Source organism: Erigeron canadensis, chromosome 1 (assembly GCF_010389155.1).
Source record: "Erigeron canadensis isolate Cc75 chromosome 1, C_canadensis_v1, whole genome shotgun sequence".
Lineage (NCBI taxonomy): Eukaryota > Viridiplantae > Streptophyta > Magnoliopsida > Asterales > Asteraceae > Erigeron > Erigeron canadensis.
In genome coordinates this window covers 47,427,119-47,444,056 of record NC_057761.1, presented here as the reverse complement: position 1 = coordinate 47,444,056, position 16,938 = coordinate 47,427,119, and the positions used below count along the sequence as shown (strand labels likewise).

Sequence of the window (16,938 nt, the reverse complement as noted above, 5' to 3'; positions counted from 1 at the left end):
TTTTGGAGCCTAAAAACGTGTCTTCAAATATTAACAAATAAATTCCACTCAATCACTCATTCTCTATGTTTATCTTAACTATCCATCTGCCAATAAGTCTAACAAATTACCCACATTTTATCGTTGTCCAAACTCCCAAAAAAAAATTCCACAATTTGACTACTACACTAACCTAACAATACTGGCCTCTGAAATCTAAAAGTTCAACATATGTTACTCACATTATACGACTACAAAGAACATCCCTTTCAATCCTCCTCTTCTTGTGTGTCATCTGATGTTAGAAGATGGTTAAGAGCAACTTTTGTCTTCTTTGTTTCAACCATCAACTCATCAGTAACATCATCAACCTTCCTCTTATTTGACTCATCTTTCTGTTTTCCGTCATCTTCATTTTCAGAAGCCTTTGTTTGACCTTCAGCATCCACTTCCCTTTGGCCTTCAGAAACCGCTATCGGTTGACCTTCTTCCGTCTTTGAGCCAGTTTCCTTCTTAGCTGTTTCTTTCGGTTCACTTGGAGAATTCAACAATGAACGGATTTCTTCATTGCTTGCAAAGTCAAGAGGGCTTTTTCCAGCTTTATTTTTTATACTAATGTTTGCACCTTTTTTAACCAAATATTTGATGAGATCAAGGTGGGATCCCTGCACAGCATAATGAAGTGGAGTCATGCCCTTACGATTTGCGGATTTCACAGAGACCCCGGATGATACAAGTGTCCGGACTACTTCTAGGTGACCTTTTTGAGCAGCAAAGTGAATTGCACCCATGTCATCCATGGCTGCTGCACCAACATCTACCATTTTGTTCTTGCAAAGGAGATTCACTACCTGTGTCTGCCCAGCAAATGCTGCTAAATGTAGTCTAAGGTTCATTACCCATTGAATCAAGGAAATAAACAAGTCGCCATGTCAAATATGTTGTACGATGTGAAAAGTTAACATATCAATGGACAACGGTTAACCAAAGGCAGAGAACTTTGGTCCAATTTCTATTTCATGTATCCAATTTCATTTACAACCTAAAGAGCCCTCAAACTTTCAAAATTTTCACTTCTAGGTGATCTAGTAGATCAAAATGGTGTTGCACGCTCAAGAAGTGTTTGGTAATTTAGACCGATGTTGATTTTTAGCTGACACTAACAATACCAGATAAGTAGATAACCATTGTCAAGAACAAGATTGAAGATTAAATTGGATCAATTCTTTCAAAAGAGGTCTTTAGGACGCAAAGAAAGTTGTTTACGAGAAATAGAAATTGGATTGGTAACATTTTAAGCAAGTACTCCGTATAAGAAAAGCAAAGTGTCCTGAAATAATATTCAGGTGTGCAGATGGAGAAATTTAACATTAATGCAGAAAGGGAGATATTTAGACAATACGTCCTTTTTAGAAGCATTCAAGTGAAATTTAGGTGTATTCTAATTAATCCTCATGGCTGATGCCTTAATACCAAATCAAACCTAGTGCCAATTCATGTCTATCCTTGCTCTAATTGACTAGATCATACTCTGTTCAACTATATATACTTCCGGTAGATACAATTTTGGAGTCCTTTAATTTTATAGACGTTAGCTGCTCCGAGGCAATAAGGGAGGTGCGCACCTTATGCACACAAGACCCCGGTTAATCACGAAATACTTCTAAAATATATTTTCCTGCCAAATAAATGCTTAAATGTAAAAAGACTTCACTTGCAGCCTTACTTACCTATAGTAGTCAAAAACATGAACTGAATATCATAGTTGCCACATCAGCTATAGCAAATAAGCAAACATCAAAGTTATCGAGTCGTGGAGTATAATGTTTGTCAGCATGACAAGGTACCCGCCCAATGAGTGAAGGTCCAGGTCCGTTAGACTTCGGGAGAGTTTCACATTATTAGGCTATAATAAAAGACAGCCATATAAAAAGCCAGCAGTGTTCTATTCAAAAAGTTAATTGCCTAAGGTGCACTTCTTGGGATGGTCTTGCCTCACCTTGACATACTGAATTGTTAATTGCCTCATAGCTCTTAGATGCGCTTTTTAAAGCAAGTTGTGTTATAAGCAAAAAGTTAATCAGGCTGGTAAACAAGTAAACGTCATAGAAAAATGCTTTCAAATTGTTGGTAAAATACTACTGGAAGATATCCTTGGCCCAGTTTCTATTTCGAATATCCAACTGATTTTACACCCTAAAGAACCATCAATATTTCAAGTATTTAAATGATTTTACACCTTAAGGAACCATCAAACTTTCACTTTATGGTAATCTGGACAGCATACCAAATCACTATATGGTATTGTGGTTAACCCTCTATGCAATCACCCCGTGTTAGAAAATCAATATTTGTAAGAATATAATTACACTAGCTGATTTCCTAAAAATTCCCATACAGAAGCATTCCAAGTGAATTTACCACATGAATGATGCAATAACTCGCAATGAAACCTGGTAAAGCTCAACTTATGCCTATCTTTGCCTAATATGACTAGATAATGCTTTATTTCAACTAATCTACTTAAAATACTTACGCCAAAAATATTTCGGTTATAAACAAGCAGCCAAACTATTAAACAAGAAAATTACTTGTCTACACATGAACACAAGTACCCAACTAGAATCATCTCTTTATGCAAACAAAACAGCTACAAAATACAATATTATCTCCTATAAAGTTTCCAGTTAGACGCTTTCACTCTATGCCAATTGGGGATTGAAAAACATAAGCAGACATTATTCTATGACACCGTCACTTTACAACAAGAAAAGAAAATGTTACCGCCTGATCCCAGCATTGCAAGGAGAAATAGATAGAGCAATACTGTATAACTCGATCCATAGTCTACAAGAAAGATTAGGTTATGTACACATTAAATGAAAAAAAGAAAATGAAAATGCTAAAAAAAGTTCAATAAAGGCCACAGAAAGTGCTTAATCTAGAAACACAGTCTAATACTCTGATGCACCACAATCAAAATTTTCAATCACAAGTAATATTCTTGCCTTACTTGAAAGCTTTCGCAGGTTCTCTAGTTATTTCTCACTGAAAAACGTATCATTTTTTGTACGCAAAAGAAAACGATAACCGGATATATTTACAGCTTTCAACTATACTATGTACTAAAGCAAGACCCTACCCCTATATTCAGATTGACACCAACAGAAAGAAAACGTCCCATCACCCATTTTCCCCAACCTAAAAAGAAAAAGTGACACATCACCATCACCAGCCGAAAACGAATTTATTTGATATCTAAATTTAGATATGAAAAAACAGAGACACTGCCTAAATCTATCTTGCCACTGCTGTATTCTATTCTAGTTGTTAACAATTTTAACATCCTTTACCGATAAATCTCTTTAAACGAAAAATGCATGTTCCGCTTAAAACATTGCATAAAAAAGGGGTAGTATCTATTAAATTTAAACGCCATCAGTTACATTCGTTAGTTCGTTACACTATCATAACCCAAAGTCCGTTAATCGCACCCGACTCCGACAACAAACTAATCATCCATTACCTATAACATTCTTGTTACTAACTTCCTAGCATCAACCACTACACACACACACATAAGACACACTAAAACTACACTAAAATAGTAAGTAAATATATATATATATATACCCTATATATAGGGTGACAATCAAATGAGAACCAACTTAAAATGAGAACACTTAAAAACTACATTTTGATGCATTAAAAGTCCATAAAACTGACATAGTGCATAACTAATTATCATTATTTAAGTGTTTCACAACACATGATCCGTCAAAATCGAAAAAAATCACGTTTTTTTGTTGGATGCATCATTTTGATAATATGCATCCAAGACGGATGCACAAAACAAAAAACGTGATTTTTTTGATTTTTAAGGATCAATGTGCTGTTAAACACTTAAATAATGATAATTAGTTATGCACTATGTTAGTTTTATGGACTTTTAATGCATCAAAATGATATTTTTAAGTGTTCTCACCGTTCTTATTTTAAGACTTGTTACCCTATATATATATATATATATATATAGCATAAAACTTTAGCTAAACTATGAAATTATAACTGTAAATTAAATATAAAAAAAAAGGATAAAAAGGATACGGTGTTCTGGAGTGTTTATCTCTGGAATTAACAGATAAGGGATTAGAGTTAATAATAGTTTGTACGGAAACTATATCGCCTGATCGAGCTGCACCGTGAATATCACCTTGTTTCGAATTTGAATTCTTTCCCATTTTTCACTTTTGGAACAATTAACTGATTAGGGTTTTTTGATTGAGCTTCAACCCGTTTTCCTAGGATTCGACTCGATTTTTAAAGGGATGACAAAAAATAAATAAATTGCCGTAGTGGATGGAAAACTCCAAAATTACGGGTTATGGTTAATGTTTTGAAACCGGGCTTTTAACCGGATCGGCCCACTCAAAAATCATGTTTAAATGGTTGAGCCGGTTGACTCGTTAAGTATGTATATATTTTTTAATAAAAATATTATTAACTCTATTACAATCAAACCATAGATGGAGCCCGAAAATCTTTAGCGATGGGGCAATTTTAAAAGTTGTTTATCATACTTATAAGAGTCGTATCTGATAATGTAAAAAAAATTAGGCCCTAACTCGGAAATAGAAAATGGGCTCTCAAAAGAATTTCGATCTTCACACCAGATATAACACTCATATTTAATCTCAGTTTTTTTAAAAAATAAAAACCACACCTGCCATATAAGGTCTTATTGAATGAAAACATATTCAATCATAATGCAAGAAACCCAAAAAATATATTTTTTTTATGAAATAATTAGTTTGTGTGATATATCTTTCCTACATAACTATTATGATTATCATAATTAGTTGTTTGTGATAAATATATATAATAATTTGAAATAAAATAGTTTTGCCATAAACAATACACTATTAATGTATTATACATTTATATACCAAAAAAAAAAAAACTTTTTCTTTAACCTTTCTTCAATCTTTCTATTAAAAAATTAAAACAATTCAGGTTTTTTATTCTCCCAATGCAGAGATCTATCTCAAAATCAATGCTTCTATGACTAATTACTCGTAAAGAATAAGCTTATGACAACGAATATAATATATGATTATATGTATGTATTTCGTATTTATTTTTTCTTAGTTTTAGAAAATTTTTTCCAAATATACCATTTAATTTCTAAAAAATTATATTGTACTAAAATTGGAGTAGGTGTAGCTGACCCCATTGCCCCTATAGTAAACCCATCCATGAATCAAATGATAACTAAAAAAATGTTTGTGTGTTGACCAGATTACAGTTATCATACGATATTTATGAGTTGCATTAAACAAAAAAAATGAGACCAAACAGATCAAATTAACATAAATGTAAACGTAAAAAAAATAAGATATATATAAAGATTAAAGACATGATCAAAATACATACCAAAATATAAATATAACTATTATAGTATCCACGCAATACGGCAGCAGTGATTGCGACGACGGTTTAGTGGTGTAATCGTGTAAGTTGATGTAATGGTGATAGTGGAAATATTTTAGAAGATAATGATTTAGAGTGTAAATTAGTAAGATCAGAGTTTAAAGTGTAAATTTAATTCATTAAGGGCAAATTTGATAATCTTTAATAACCTTTTTCCATAAGGGATGTTTTTTAAGAGTAATTTTGCATCTAACCATTTTCTAACACTTTTCAAAAATAAGAGGTTGATAATTATTATAAAGAAGTATAGGTATGTGAACCGGTTGACCCGTTAATTTTTTTTGCTTCTTTGTTATAAACCTATTATTAACGCCGATAAAATCAAACAAAAATATTTAAATATAATTATTTCCATTCAAAGATAATATTAAACAGTGATAATAATAACAGAAACAAAAGGAAAAAATACATAAAACGGTAACCTATGTACCTAAAATTTCTAAAAATGAGAATCTATTTAGTTTTAATTTATTTAAAAGATCCACTTTTCATAAATTTCCTAATAAGATGTACATCGTTAGTTTTTGACGTTAGGCCTCCGTTAAGTGTCACGTTACCCATGCCACGTCATCATTTTTGCTTACGTGGCATTGACAACATAAAATATATTAAACAAAAAATCCACCATTTTTCATGAAACTTGAAGAGAAATATTGATATTTATATACAAAAATGAGAGAATCCTTGCAAATAAGTTAATCCATTACTGAAAATATGGTTTCCATTTTGGTTTGACTACTTCTTTCTGCCCTTGAAACCCACCTTCACCACAATCAGCCACCACCCCCGACGAGCACCTCTTAAAAGACCATCTCTAATTTTCGAAGACTATCTCTATTTTTCGACGTCCTCCTCCGTGACAACCATCGCTTTTTACCGGCGGTTCTATTTATTTCATATCTAGTCACATCTTTCAGATCTAGAAGATAAATTTGTTTTGATCTGTTTTAGCATTTCACGGATGGGAAAGATAACGGCAGATGGTGGTTCGACTGGTGGCAGCCACTAGCTCGCCGGATTCCGGTGATAGATTTGGTACAGGAACACAGATGGGTTGTGTTTAGAGTTCAAAATGTATGGAATGGATTGTGATTATTTTTGAGAAAAAGCAATTTGTGATGTGAAATGATACAGGATTGTGATTCTGTATTTATTTATTTTTATTAAATGATTGAAGTTAGAATTAGAAGGAGAATGATGGGAAAGGGAAATATAGAGAACTAGATTAAACCCGTACGGGGCTAACGATAAATGTAAATAAAAACTAATTGATGGTTATATTATTATTCATAGTTTATAATAATATAAAAATTATTAGATTGCTCTAAATAATAAGATAAATGTTACTTATGTTAAAGCATGACTACTTTAATTAGGTTTATAAAAAGAAATTTCTCCCTATCTATACTATATATACTATCTATACTATATTATATTATAAAGCAGATTTTTCCTATATTTTCAACATTGAATTTGAAATTTTCAATAATGATTTTAAGTACTTCCCCAAAATGTCCATCCTATCTATTCTATATTTATCTAAAATAACTATAATACCTTTTCTCTATCTTCAAATCTCAACCAATCATCTTTTTTCTCTCTCATCCATAAATCATTTATTCCTCCAATTCATTTAAAATCTTTTATCTCAAAACCGTACATCGATAAATTATAAAAATTGTATGGGTGTTCTTAAAATTTCATGCTCTTTCATTAGAGATGTCATTCGATATAATTTCAACAAATTTTCAAATTCGAGGGCGGAGCCCGTTCGGCTAAGGCATTTGACTATCATACTCTATGACATGTCAACTCCTATAACCTATCAAACTCTATGACCTATGTATCACCCCACCATCTCACCGCCGCAACGCGTGGGTACTTGCTCTCGTATTATAAAGCAGATTTTCCCTAGATTTTCAACATTGAACTTGAAATTTTCAATATTGATTTTAAGTACTTCCCCAAAATGTCCCTCTTATCTATTTTATATTTATATTATAAAGCAGATTTTCCCTATATTTTCAACATTGAACTTGAAATTTTCAATATTGATTTTAAATACTTCCCCAAAATGACCCTCCTATCTATTCTATATTTATCTAAAATAACTATAATACTATTTCTCTCTCCTCAAATCTCAACCAATTATCTTTTTTCTCTCTCCTCCATAAATCATTTATTCCTCCAATTCATTCAAAATCTTTTATCTCAAAAACCGTACATCGATAAATTATAAAAATTGTATGGGTGTTCTTAAAATTTCATGCTCTTTCATTAAAGATGTCATTCGATATAATTTCAACAAATTTTCAAATTCGAGGGCGGAGCCCGTTCGGCTAAGGCATTTGACTATCATACTCTATGACATGTCAACTCCTATAACCTATCAAACTCTATGACCTATGTATCACCCCACCATCTCACCGCCGCAACGCGTGGGTACTTGCTCTCGTATTATAAAGCAGATTTTCCCTAGATTTTCAACATTGAACTTGAAATTTTCAATATTGATTTTAAGTACTTCCCCAAAATGTCCCTCTTATCTATTTTATATTTATATTATAAAGCAGATTTTCCCTATATTTTCAACATTGAACTTGAAATTTTCAATATTGATTTTAAATACTTCCCCAAAATGACCCTCCTATCTATTCTATATTTATCTAAAATAACTATAATACTATTTCTCTCTCCTCAAATCTCAACCAATTATCTTTTTTCTCTCTCCTCCATAAATCATTTATTCCTCCAATTCATTCAAAATCTTTTATCTCAAAAACCGTACATCGATAAATTATAAAAATTGTATGGGTGTTCTTAAAATTTCATGCTCTTTCATTAAAGATGTCATTCGATATACTTTCGACAAATTTTTAAATTCGAGGGCGGAGCCCGTACGGCTAAGGCATTTGACTATCATACTCTATGACATATCAACTCGTATAACCTATCATACTCTATGACCTATGTATCACCCCGCCATCTCATCGCCGCAACGCGTGAGTACTTGCTCTCGTATAACTAAAAGATGGATACTTTGCGCATGTTAAAACCGTTAACAAATTTTATGGTACGAAAAGCTATAGTCTAAATCAAATCTTAATTTAATGTTGATATCTATCACCTATTTATTTGACATTTAGTTATTGCTTAATATTCATTCAACATTATTTTAGGAGAAAAAGTATTAATATTAAGTATTAAATTAAATTTAAAATAAGGAAAATTTATAACAATACACAATAAAACCGATACAAAATGTATATAAAAGTCATTGATACATATACTTGTAAATAAATGTAAATTCTATTTAGTTGTAAATAAATTAATATAAACCATTAAAAAAAGCCGGTCAACAATTGTTTTGGTATGAAAAGATATACTGTAATTCGAATAATCTTAATTTAATCATGAGATATGTATCACCTATTTATATGACATTTAGTTATAGTTATTATCTAATATACGCTCAACATTATTTTAGGGGAAAAGAATATTAATATTAAATATTAATTTAAATTTAAAATATCAAAAGTAAGCAAAAATTATAAGAGTTTGACAAATAAGCAAAAATCCTAATTGTCATCCAAAAAACAATGCCACATAGACTATTTTATATCTTCTCTTAGTTATAGAGAGATGATTCTTATTTTTGCATAATGACAATTTTGACTCTCATGTGACACGTAAGCAAAGATAATGACGTGGCATGGGTGACGTGACACTTAACAGAGGTCTGACGTCAAAAACTAACAATGTTCCCCTTATTAGGAAATTTATAAAAACTGAATCATTTAAATAGACGAAAACTAAATAGGTACCTCTTTATAGGAATTTTAGGTAAATAGATTACCTTTTTATGTATTTTTCCCTAAAAAAAAGTATATGTTTTAATGTTCATAAATAACCAAAATTTAACATTGAGTACACATGTCATCATATAAAAAAATAACAATTTAAAAGCTTAAAAAGACCATAAAAGCGATTAAACTAGACCGGTTGAACCAATAAATATAAAATAGAGAGTATGCTTTTAAATTGCTAAGGCTTTTTTTTTTCCTTTCCATCAATATCACAAGGCATGACATGCGATCTTACGAAATACAAGTATGCTTTTAAATTTTTACAAAAATGGTTGTGATTTTTAATACAACCCTATGTTCATTAGCAAACTAATTACTTATAATTTAAATACAAAAACACCTTGGAGATATTTGAAATGGAAAAAGAAAGTTGGATTTTTTTGAATATCTGAAAGATTATTTTCTGGTTATTTTTACGTAACTTCATACACATAGCATCTTACAAAATTTTTTATCTTCAAATGGATAACTTGCGAAGCATTCCTTGCTATTTTTCCATCTTTGCGATTCTGGCACAATCGTAAGGCATGACATGCGATTCAACAAAATCGACAGAATCGCAAGTCATGCCTTGTGATTTTGATAAATATTTTGTAAAAACTTAAAAGAAAAAAAGAGTACGATAATATAATTTCAAATTTTTAATAATTGTGGAGTATATAAGTTATTTTCATCCACTCCCGTCCTTTGCACACGGTACATGTATTGTGTTAATACTTAGACCATCTTCGATTGTGTGGTCATTCTTTACATCTTTTAACTTTCATATCATAGGTTTGAAAATCCTAACAATACTTACAAATATTTAAAATTTCTTAATTTTATCTCCAACTATTTAAATACTCTTATAAATCCTTATATTTTTACCCTCACGACCCATTAGTTATATAAATTTCACAAACAAACAAAACAAGCCAAAAATATCCTTGAAGAATATCTTTAGATAGATTTTTCTTACATATATCAAAGTATGGATGTGCTTCAATAGTTTAGAAACAAATTTTTGACAAATTTTTAAAGATATCCTTTATGTTCTTATGAATTAGGTGGTTCAAAACCACCCGATGGGCGACGTCAGTTTTTTATAGCGTATGTGTTAAAAAGTCCGAGATTAACAAAAACCAAAAACATGTAAGGAATGTGGGTGTTCATCTGGTTCAAAATAAAAAAATGTTTAGACAAAATCAAGTTTTCACATATCTGTGTTTATTTTCATGGCAATAAAACAACAACACAATCATATTTATAATTACTTTAAAAAATACTAAGTGATAAAAAATTCTAAAAAATTATGTAAAACTAAAGTTGTTGAGAAAAAAAAATAATAATAAAGAAAACAACTATTAAGAAAGAAAAAAAATATAATTACAAAAATTATAAAAAGAATTTAAAATAAATTGTTATAAAAAAGACCAAAAATAAAATCAAAATAAAGATTGTTTTTAACAAAAGAAAACAATACAAATTTGAAATCAAAACAAAAAGTTCAAAATTCTTAGATTCTAAAAAAGAAAAAATAAAATAAAGGGTTTAAAATGTAATATCTAAAAATCCCTCAAAAAATCCAAGCAAAATGGATAAACACATAAAGTGGTTTATTGGTCTTGAACAAGCAACCTCTCTTTTATTAAGTGGACAACCAACCTCTCTGTTTTATTTTTCCTAACCCAAATATCTTAATTTTAATATATACTATAAGACAGTTGAACTAATGACTTATTAACCAATCACATTGCTCGATTTCATTAAATTAACTTTTGATGATGTCATCATTTAGATAAACTACAAATAAAAAAAATCCTAATAAACATTATCCAAATATATTATTATATTAGTATTTATATTGATTTGTAGAAAAAGTCTCATTAATTTACACTTTTTTGTTTTCCATTAATAATTTACATTTTTAGCCCTGAATACTTAATTTATATTTATTTTTAGCCATCAACTTGAAAGAATTTTTTAAAATTTACAATCATTTAATTAAATAAATTTTTTTTCAACATATGAAATATTTTTTACAATTTTTTTTTTCAAAACCTAATGACTTATTAACAAATATTAGATTAGAATTTTATAATTATAAATATTAATATTTAGTTTAATATTTGATATAAATACAATGTGACATCTAGATACATATCCCAAACACGATTTATAACAGCGGGTTACTTGAATCCTAAATCCAAATCAAAAAGGTTAATTCTATCACTCAATCAGAAAGGTGCATAATTTTCTCCTTTTTTATATATTAGTTTTGCTTATTAATATTTAAAATTACAGTTGTCACTCAAATCAAGAGTCCTAATTGTTATCAAATATATAAAATCAATCCTAATTGTTATTATATTATCATAGAATAAGTGATTGAAAATAAACCTATGTGTGTTATGGACGCGCAACATGATTAAATACATATACTTGAATGTCAAGTACAAGATCACAAATATGTTTATATCTTTTATTCTTAATTATCTTTCATAATAATATCACATTATGAGTACAACTGGTTTCAAAATATTTTATAATGGAGAAATTATTATATATAGCATGTGACTTGTGGAATGATTACGGCAAACAATTTTATCAATATGTCGAGGCTAATAATGACAGTGACAAACATATGATTATTGTACTACAACTTGCAAAATATAACACTTAGAACCGTATTTCTTCAACATTATAAGCTTTTATGACTTAAATGTATGAACATTTAATATTGATAATATTGTAAACCCCGTGTCCAGTGTTGGACACGGGTCTAAAATCTAGTATATAAACTAAAATTTAGATAAAACCAAAAAAGTCACTGTTACATCAATTGTCATGGTAAAGAAATAATATAAATTCACATATGGACCCATGAGTCGATGACAAATGCTTAACTTGAAGTAAAATGGAGTTTCAGTTTACTACTATATCTTTTATCGTTTTCATTATCACTCTAATGTTCTTCATCATGGATTTCAAAAGCTTACACTCAATTGATGCAAACAAAAAACTTCCTCCACAGCCATGGAAGCTCCCATTTCTTGGGCACTTGCATCATCTCTCGGGATCACAACCACACCGAGCTCTGGCAAATTTAGCCAAAAAACTAGGACCGGTGGTTCATCTACAACTCGGGGAGGTGTCCACCATCTTAATCTCGTCTCCTCCTGTTGCCAAACAAATCATGAAAACCCACGATCTATGTTTCGCAAGCAGACCCAAGCTTCTAACTGCTGAAATCCTTGGATACAACTATAGTGACATCGTGTTTAGCCCCTATGGTGACTACTGGAGACAAATGCGTAAGATATGCGTCATCGAGCTTCTAAGTCCAAAAAAGGTTCAATCATGTCGATCTCTTTGTGAAGAAGAGTCATGGAACCTCATTGCATTCATCATGACGACTGTACATACACAAAACAAAATCAATCTTAGTGTGAAGATATGTACAATTATGAACACAATCATATGTAGGCTTGCTGTTGGGAGCAAATGCAAGGATCAAGCACTCATCATTGAGCTTATCAATGAGGCTCTTCTCCTATCTACTGGTTTTAATATAGCTGACTTGTTTCCATCTATAAAAGTACTACATCTATTTAGCAGCTTGAGGAACAAGTTGATGAAGTATCGCACTATATATGATAACATTATAGAAAACATGATCTCCGACCACCAAAAAAGACACTCAGACACATTGCAAACATGAAAAGGAAGATCTTCTTGACGTTCTATTAAGAATGAAAGATGAAGGTGGCCTTCCATTTCCATTGTCGTATGATAACATCAAAGCAGTCATCTTGGTTAGTATTTATTATTAGAAATCAATCAATTTAAGATAATCATATCAACTGGGAAAAGTCATCAATTTTTATTATACAAGGCAAACGAAAAGGATAATTTCAAGTACCTTCGATCTTGCCATTTGTCTTGATCCGATTCTTATGCAAATTTCGGCTTATGAAAAATTATATATCATCTTTCTTTCAATTAAGCATCTTCACGGCATTTCTCCTGTAAAACTAATTATCAAAATGGAAATATGAATGAAGCTATTAATAAAAGTTGTTGTCATAACCTTAAAAACTATGACACAGGATATGTTTGGAGCGGGAACAGATACTTCTTCGACGACGATTGAGTGGGCAATGTCAGAACTGATAAATAATCCAAGGGTGATGAAGAGGGCACAAGCCGAGTTGAGAGAGGCACTTAAGGGAAAGAAAAGGATCCATGAATCAGATATCCAAAACCTAGACCACCTCAAACTAGTGATTAAGGAAACCCTAAGGCTGCACCCTCCTCTTCCGCTCTTACTACCGAGAGAAAGTAGTGACAAGTGTGAGATTGGCAGATTTAATATTCCCGCCAATACCAAAGTTCTTGTTAATGTGTGGAAAATAGGACGTGATCCAGAATACTGGACCAATCCTAACACCTTCATACCAGAAAGATTTGACAATGATATGGAAACGGACTTCGAATATCTTCCATTTGGGGCTGGAAGAAGAATGTGTCCAGGCATGAGTATGGGCTTGGCTAACACCGGAGCTTCCTCTAGCCATGCTCCTTTACCACTTTAATTGGGATCTCCCTGATGGAGCAGCATTTGGAAATCTTGATATGAGTGAGTCTTTTGGACTCACTCTTAAGCGAAAAAATAATTTGATTTTAAGTGCACAGCCATATGAGATAAACTAACGATACACAACAGCTAATTATTTACATGGGATCCAATAATCACTACTTGCGCAACTATATATACTGTGTTGTATAATATACTCCTTATGTTATTATGTTATTTACACATGTAAGGGAAGTGGGCGCCAATTTTATTAACTAAGAAAATTGTGTCAATGTACAAATAAGAACTCTTGAAGGGAATATATTTTGCTTAATCACTTACTTGAAACTTCTACCTGCCATAGAAAAAACTTTGTAAGTTGTAGAAAAATAAATCCATAAACCGCTGAAGTTACATAATGGCTAAAGCCATAAACCTTGTCCGAATTGCTTGAATACATTAGTGCAAATGAAACAGCTTTAATAGCCCTGTACCAAACCTCATATTTAACCCATCTAGAACTGACACCAAACGACAGCTTGTGGTCCACAAGAGTAAATGGCAAAACACTACATCCGAACACCCATAGAGACTTGAAGCTTTATATTTTCGACTAGTTTCAGAAAACGGAAGCTCAACATCCATTACATTGAAAAATGGTTATGAAGCCACAACTGATGCAAACTTGAAAACATCCTTAAAAGAGTCGATACTTACATCAACAGCTAGAAACTGAAACCAGCCAGAAAACAAGAAAGCGAAATTTGGTGGTATTCTTGGAAAACCTCGAGCTTTCAAATGTCGTGGGTAGCGTCAGTTATGTTAAGAGGATTAGAAGATGGGATCTGGTCCAAGCAATTGAGACTTCCTTGAAAACCGCAACTGATCGGCGATGGCAATGAGTGAAATGCTATGAGATATATAGAAGTCTTGAAGAACTCCCTACAAAACCAAGGCTGAAAGAGATAAGGGTTATTTGAGGGAGTGAGGGACATGGAAAAAAATCTTGAGACGAATGCCGGAAAAGATCGGTGATTTGCTTGCTTGTTAAGATGTAGGAACTTGGAAGGTGTCATACTCTTTCATATGGCGAGATGCATACTGAAAGCATAAAAATGGACACGATAGACGGATCTTGAGAGATTTGAGGTTGAGAAGTAAGAGAAAAAGATCCCTTCGGACCGCCTCCAAAATACCGAAGACCGGAAGCATCTTAGTTTACTGTTGTTGGGCTTTTTGTTGAGATAAGATCTAGGGCCAGCAGTATTTTTGTTTATGATGAAGCTGAATGGTCCAAAATCAAGAAATAACAATTAAGACACCTCGACTCCAGCACATTCTTTGACCAAGGAATCAAAAAGCCTCTCCGGGCATGACCAGTACCTGATTCATGTCTTGTGCATACTAACTCCATTAATTTGCAAACACTTGTTACCTTAAAGGTGGCCTAGTGGTTATTAACCTGGACTTATTTACAAGAGATCCCGAGTACAAATCCTGCTATTGGGTAGTGAGTGAAAGGTACAGAAATGGTCATGAGATACTCCGGTTAGTCCGCATACATCCGGGTCAAAAAGACTCGCCTGCCTCGGGTAACCTAAATAGAGAAAACCTCATCCGTATATTATACTACTATCATTTTCAGATCCTAGTTTTTTCATATAGTAAAACGTAGCACCCTTTTTGAGTTTTGAATGTCCATCAGGTGATTTATACAAGCAAAATCATTTGTATTTAGCTTATAATAGAGTAGCAAGACATGGATAAAAAGGACCTTAAAGCACATACCTGTGAACAATGTGCCTTTTGTCAACTAGAAAAAGAGGATCACATGTGACAACAAATTATGAAGGGATTAATCAACTAAACACAACTTGTAATCATTAATCAACTTCTCCTAAAACTTTAACGACTCATTGCATCAATGTAACATTGAAACCAGTAACATGATGAAGTATTTGTATCACACTACTCCATCAAATTACCTAAATATTCTATTGTCGAAGATAAAGATAACATAACCAAAATACTCGGACATATAAAACAGGACCAAGTTGTAGAGCTTACTTGTTTTATACTTGTAACACATAACCTGTTTCGTATTTGGTTCTCTAATGTTGAAAATTTGTGTGGGTTAATTGTAACTTTCAATACAAAGGAACTTTATCAGATCCAAATATGTGCAAGTTATTTTCTTTCTTACAAACCTAATCAATCTACGGTTGAAACATATTTTGTAGTTAGTTTCGTAAATAAGGATCGACTCATACTCTGTGAGGCCAACCAGTCCCGACTAGACCTAATAGCTGATATATATCATGCTAGTTTGTAACACTGCTTGGTAAACCAAGTCTTCTATTGATAGCTGATATATCATCTAATACCAAATATACTTCCAGGCATACAAATAAATCTAAAGTTTTAAACATTATCAAGAAGCATATAATGGCTGTTAGAAAGCATAACTACTCACACGTGGGGAAGAATCAGAGCAGCACATGTGGCAACTTCCAACAATGTTCGCCTTGTCACCTAAAGAAGTAGGATAGCATATAATAGCAAATGATCGATAATTCTGCAGAGTTGCAACAATCATTGAGGACAAGGGAATGACTAAAACGAGGCTGAATCTCTGAAAGCATGTATCACCAGGTCACACGTAATACCAAAAAAGTCAAAGGTATCAGAACTTTGGAGCAGAAGCTACACCAGAGAACAGCACAAAAGATACACCGGAACTTAGGTACCTCTTTACTACAATATATTTGACAAAAAAAAAGAGTCAAAGGTACCAGAGTCGATATAGATTCTGTATGAAATGAAGTTCCCAACATTGCTACAGTATTAAGTATTTGGTGTGCCAACAATTAATATGGGGATTAACGAACTTAATACAGCTGGCGTTTATTAATCAACTCTTACATCTTTTTCTAGTAGTTACATTATTGTAAGATCAAAACCAGTTATATAGAAAAAAGCAATGGTGTTAAACTATCACATTACCAGTATTATAACTCTTTACAGATGACATATACGTTTTGGAGGTCT

At 31.9% G+C, this 16,938-nt stretch overlaps 1 protein-coding gene, 1 long non-coding RNA gene and 1 pseudogene across 2 annotated transcripts; 1 reads left to right on the top strand and 2 right to left on the bottom strand.

The window, feature by feature from the left end:
• On the bottom strand, positions 1 to 4,323 carry LOC122584828 (protein phosphatase 1 regulatory subunit 12A). The gene is made up of 2 exons (XM_043756892.1): positions 4,087 to 4,323; positions 1 to 864 (listed from the first exon to the last, which is right to left on the bottom strand). The coding sequence occupies exons 1-2, from the start codon at positions 4,218 to 4,220 to the stop codon at positions 249 to 251; spliced, it is 750 nt and encodes a 249-aa protein (XP_043612827.1). The 5' UTR covers positions 4,221 to 4,323; the 3' UTR covers positions 1 to 248.
• Positions 4,324 to 12,104: 7,781 nt separating this feature from the next.
• On the bottom strand, positions 12,105 to 16,686 carry LOC122585242. Its single transcript, XR_006321673.1, has 3 exons — positions 16,364 to 16,686; positions 13,237 to 13,340; positions 12,105 to 12,730 (listed from the first exon to the last, which is right to left on the bottom strand). It is a non-coding gene; the product is annotated as an uncharacterized LOC122585242 (long non-coding RNA).
• LOC122585241 lies at positions 12,511 to 14,204 on the top strand (annotated as a pseudogene).
• Positions 16,687 to 16,938: the final 252 nt, after the last annotated feature.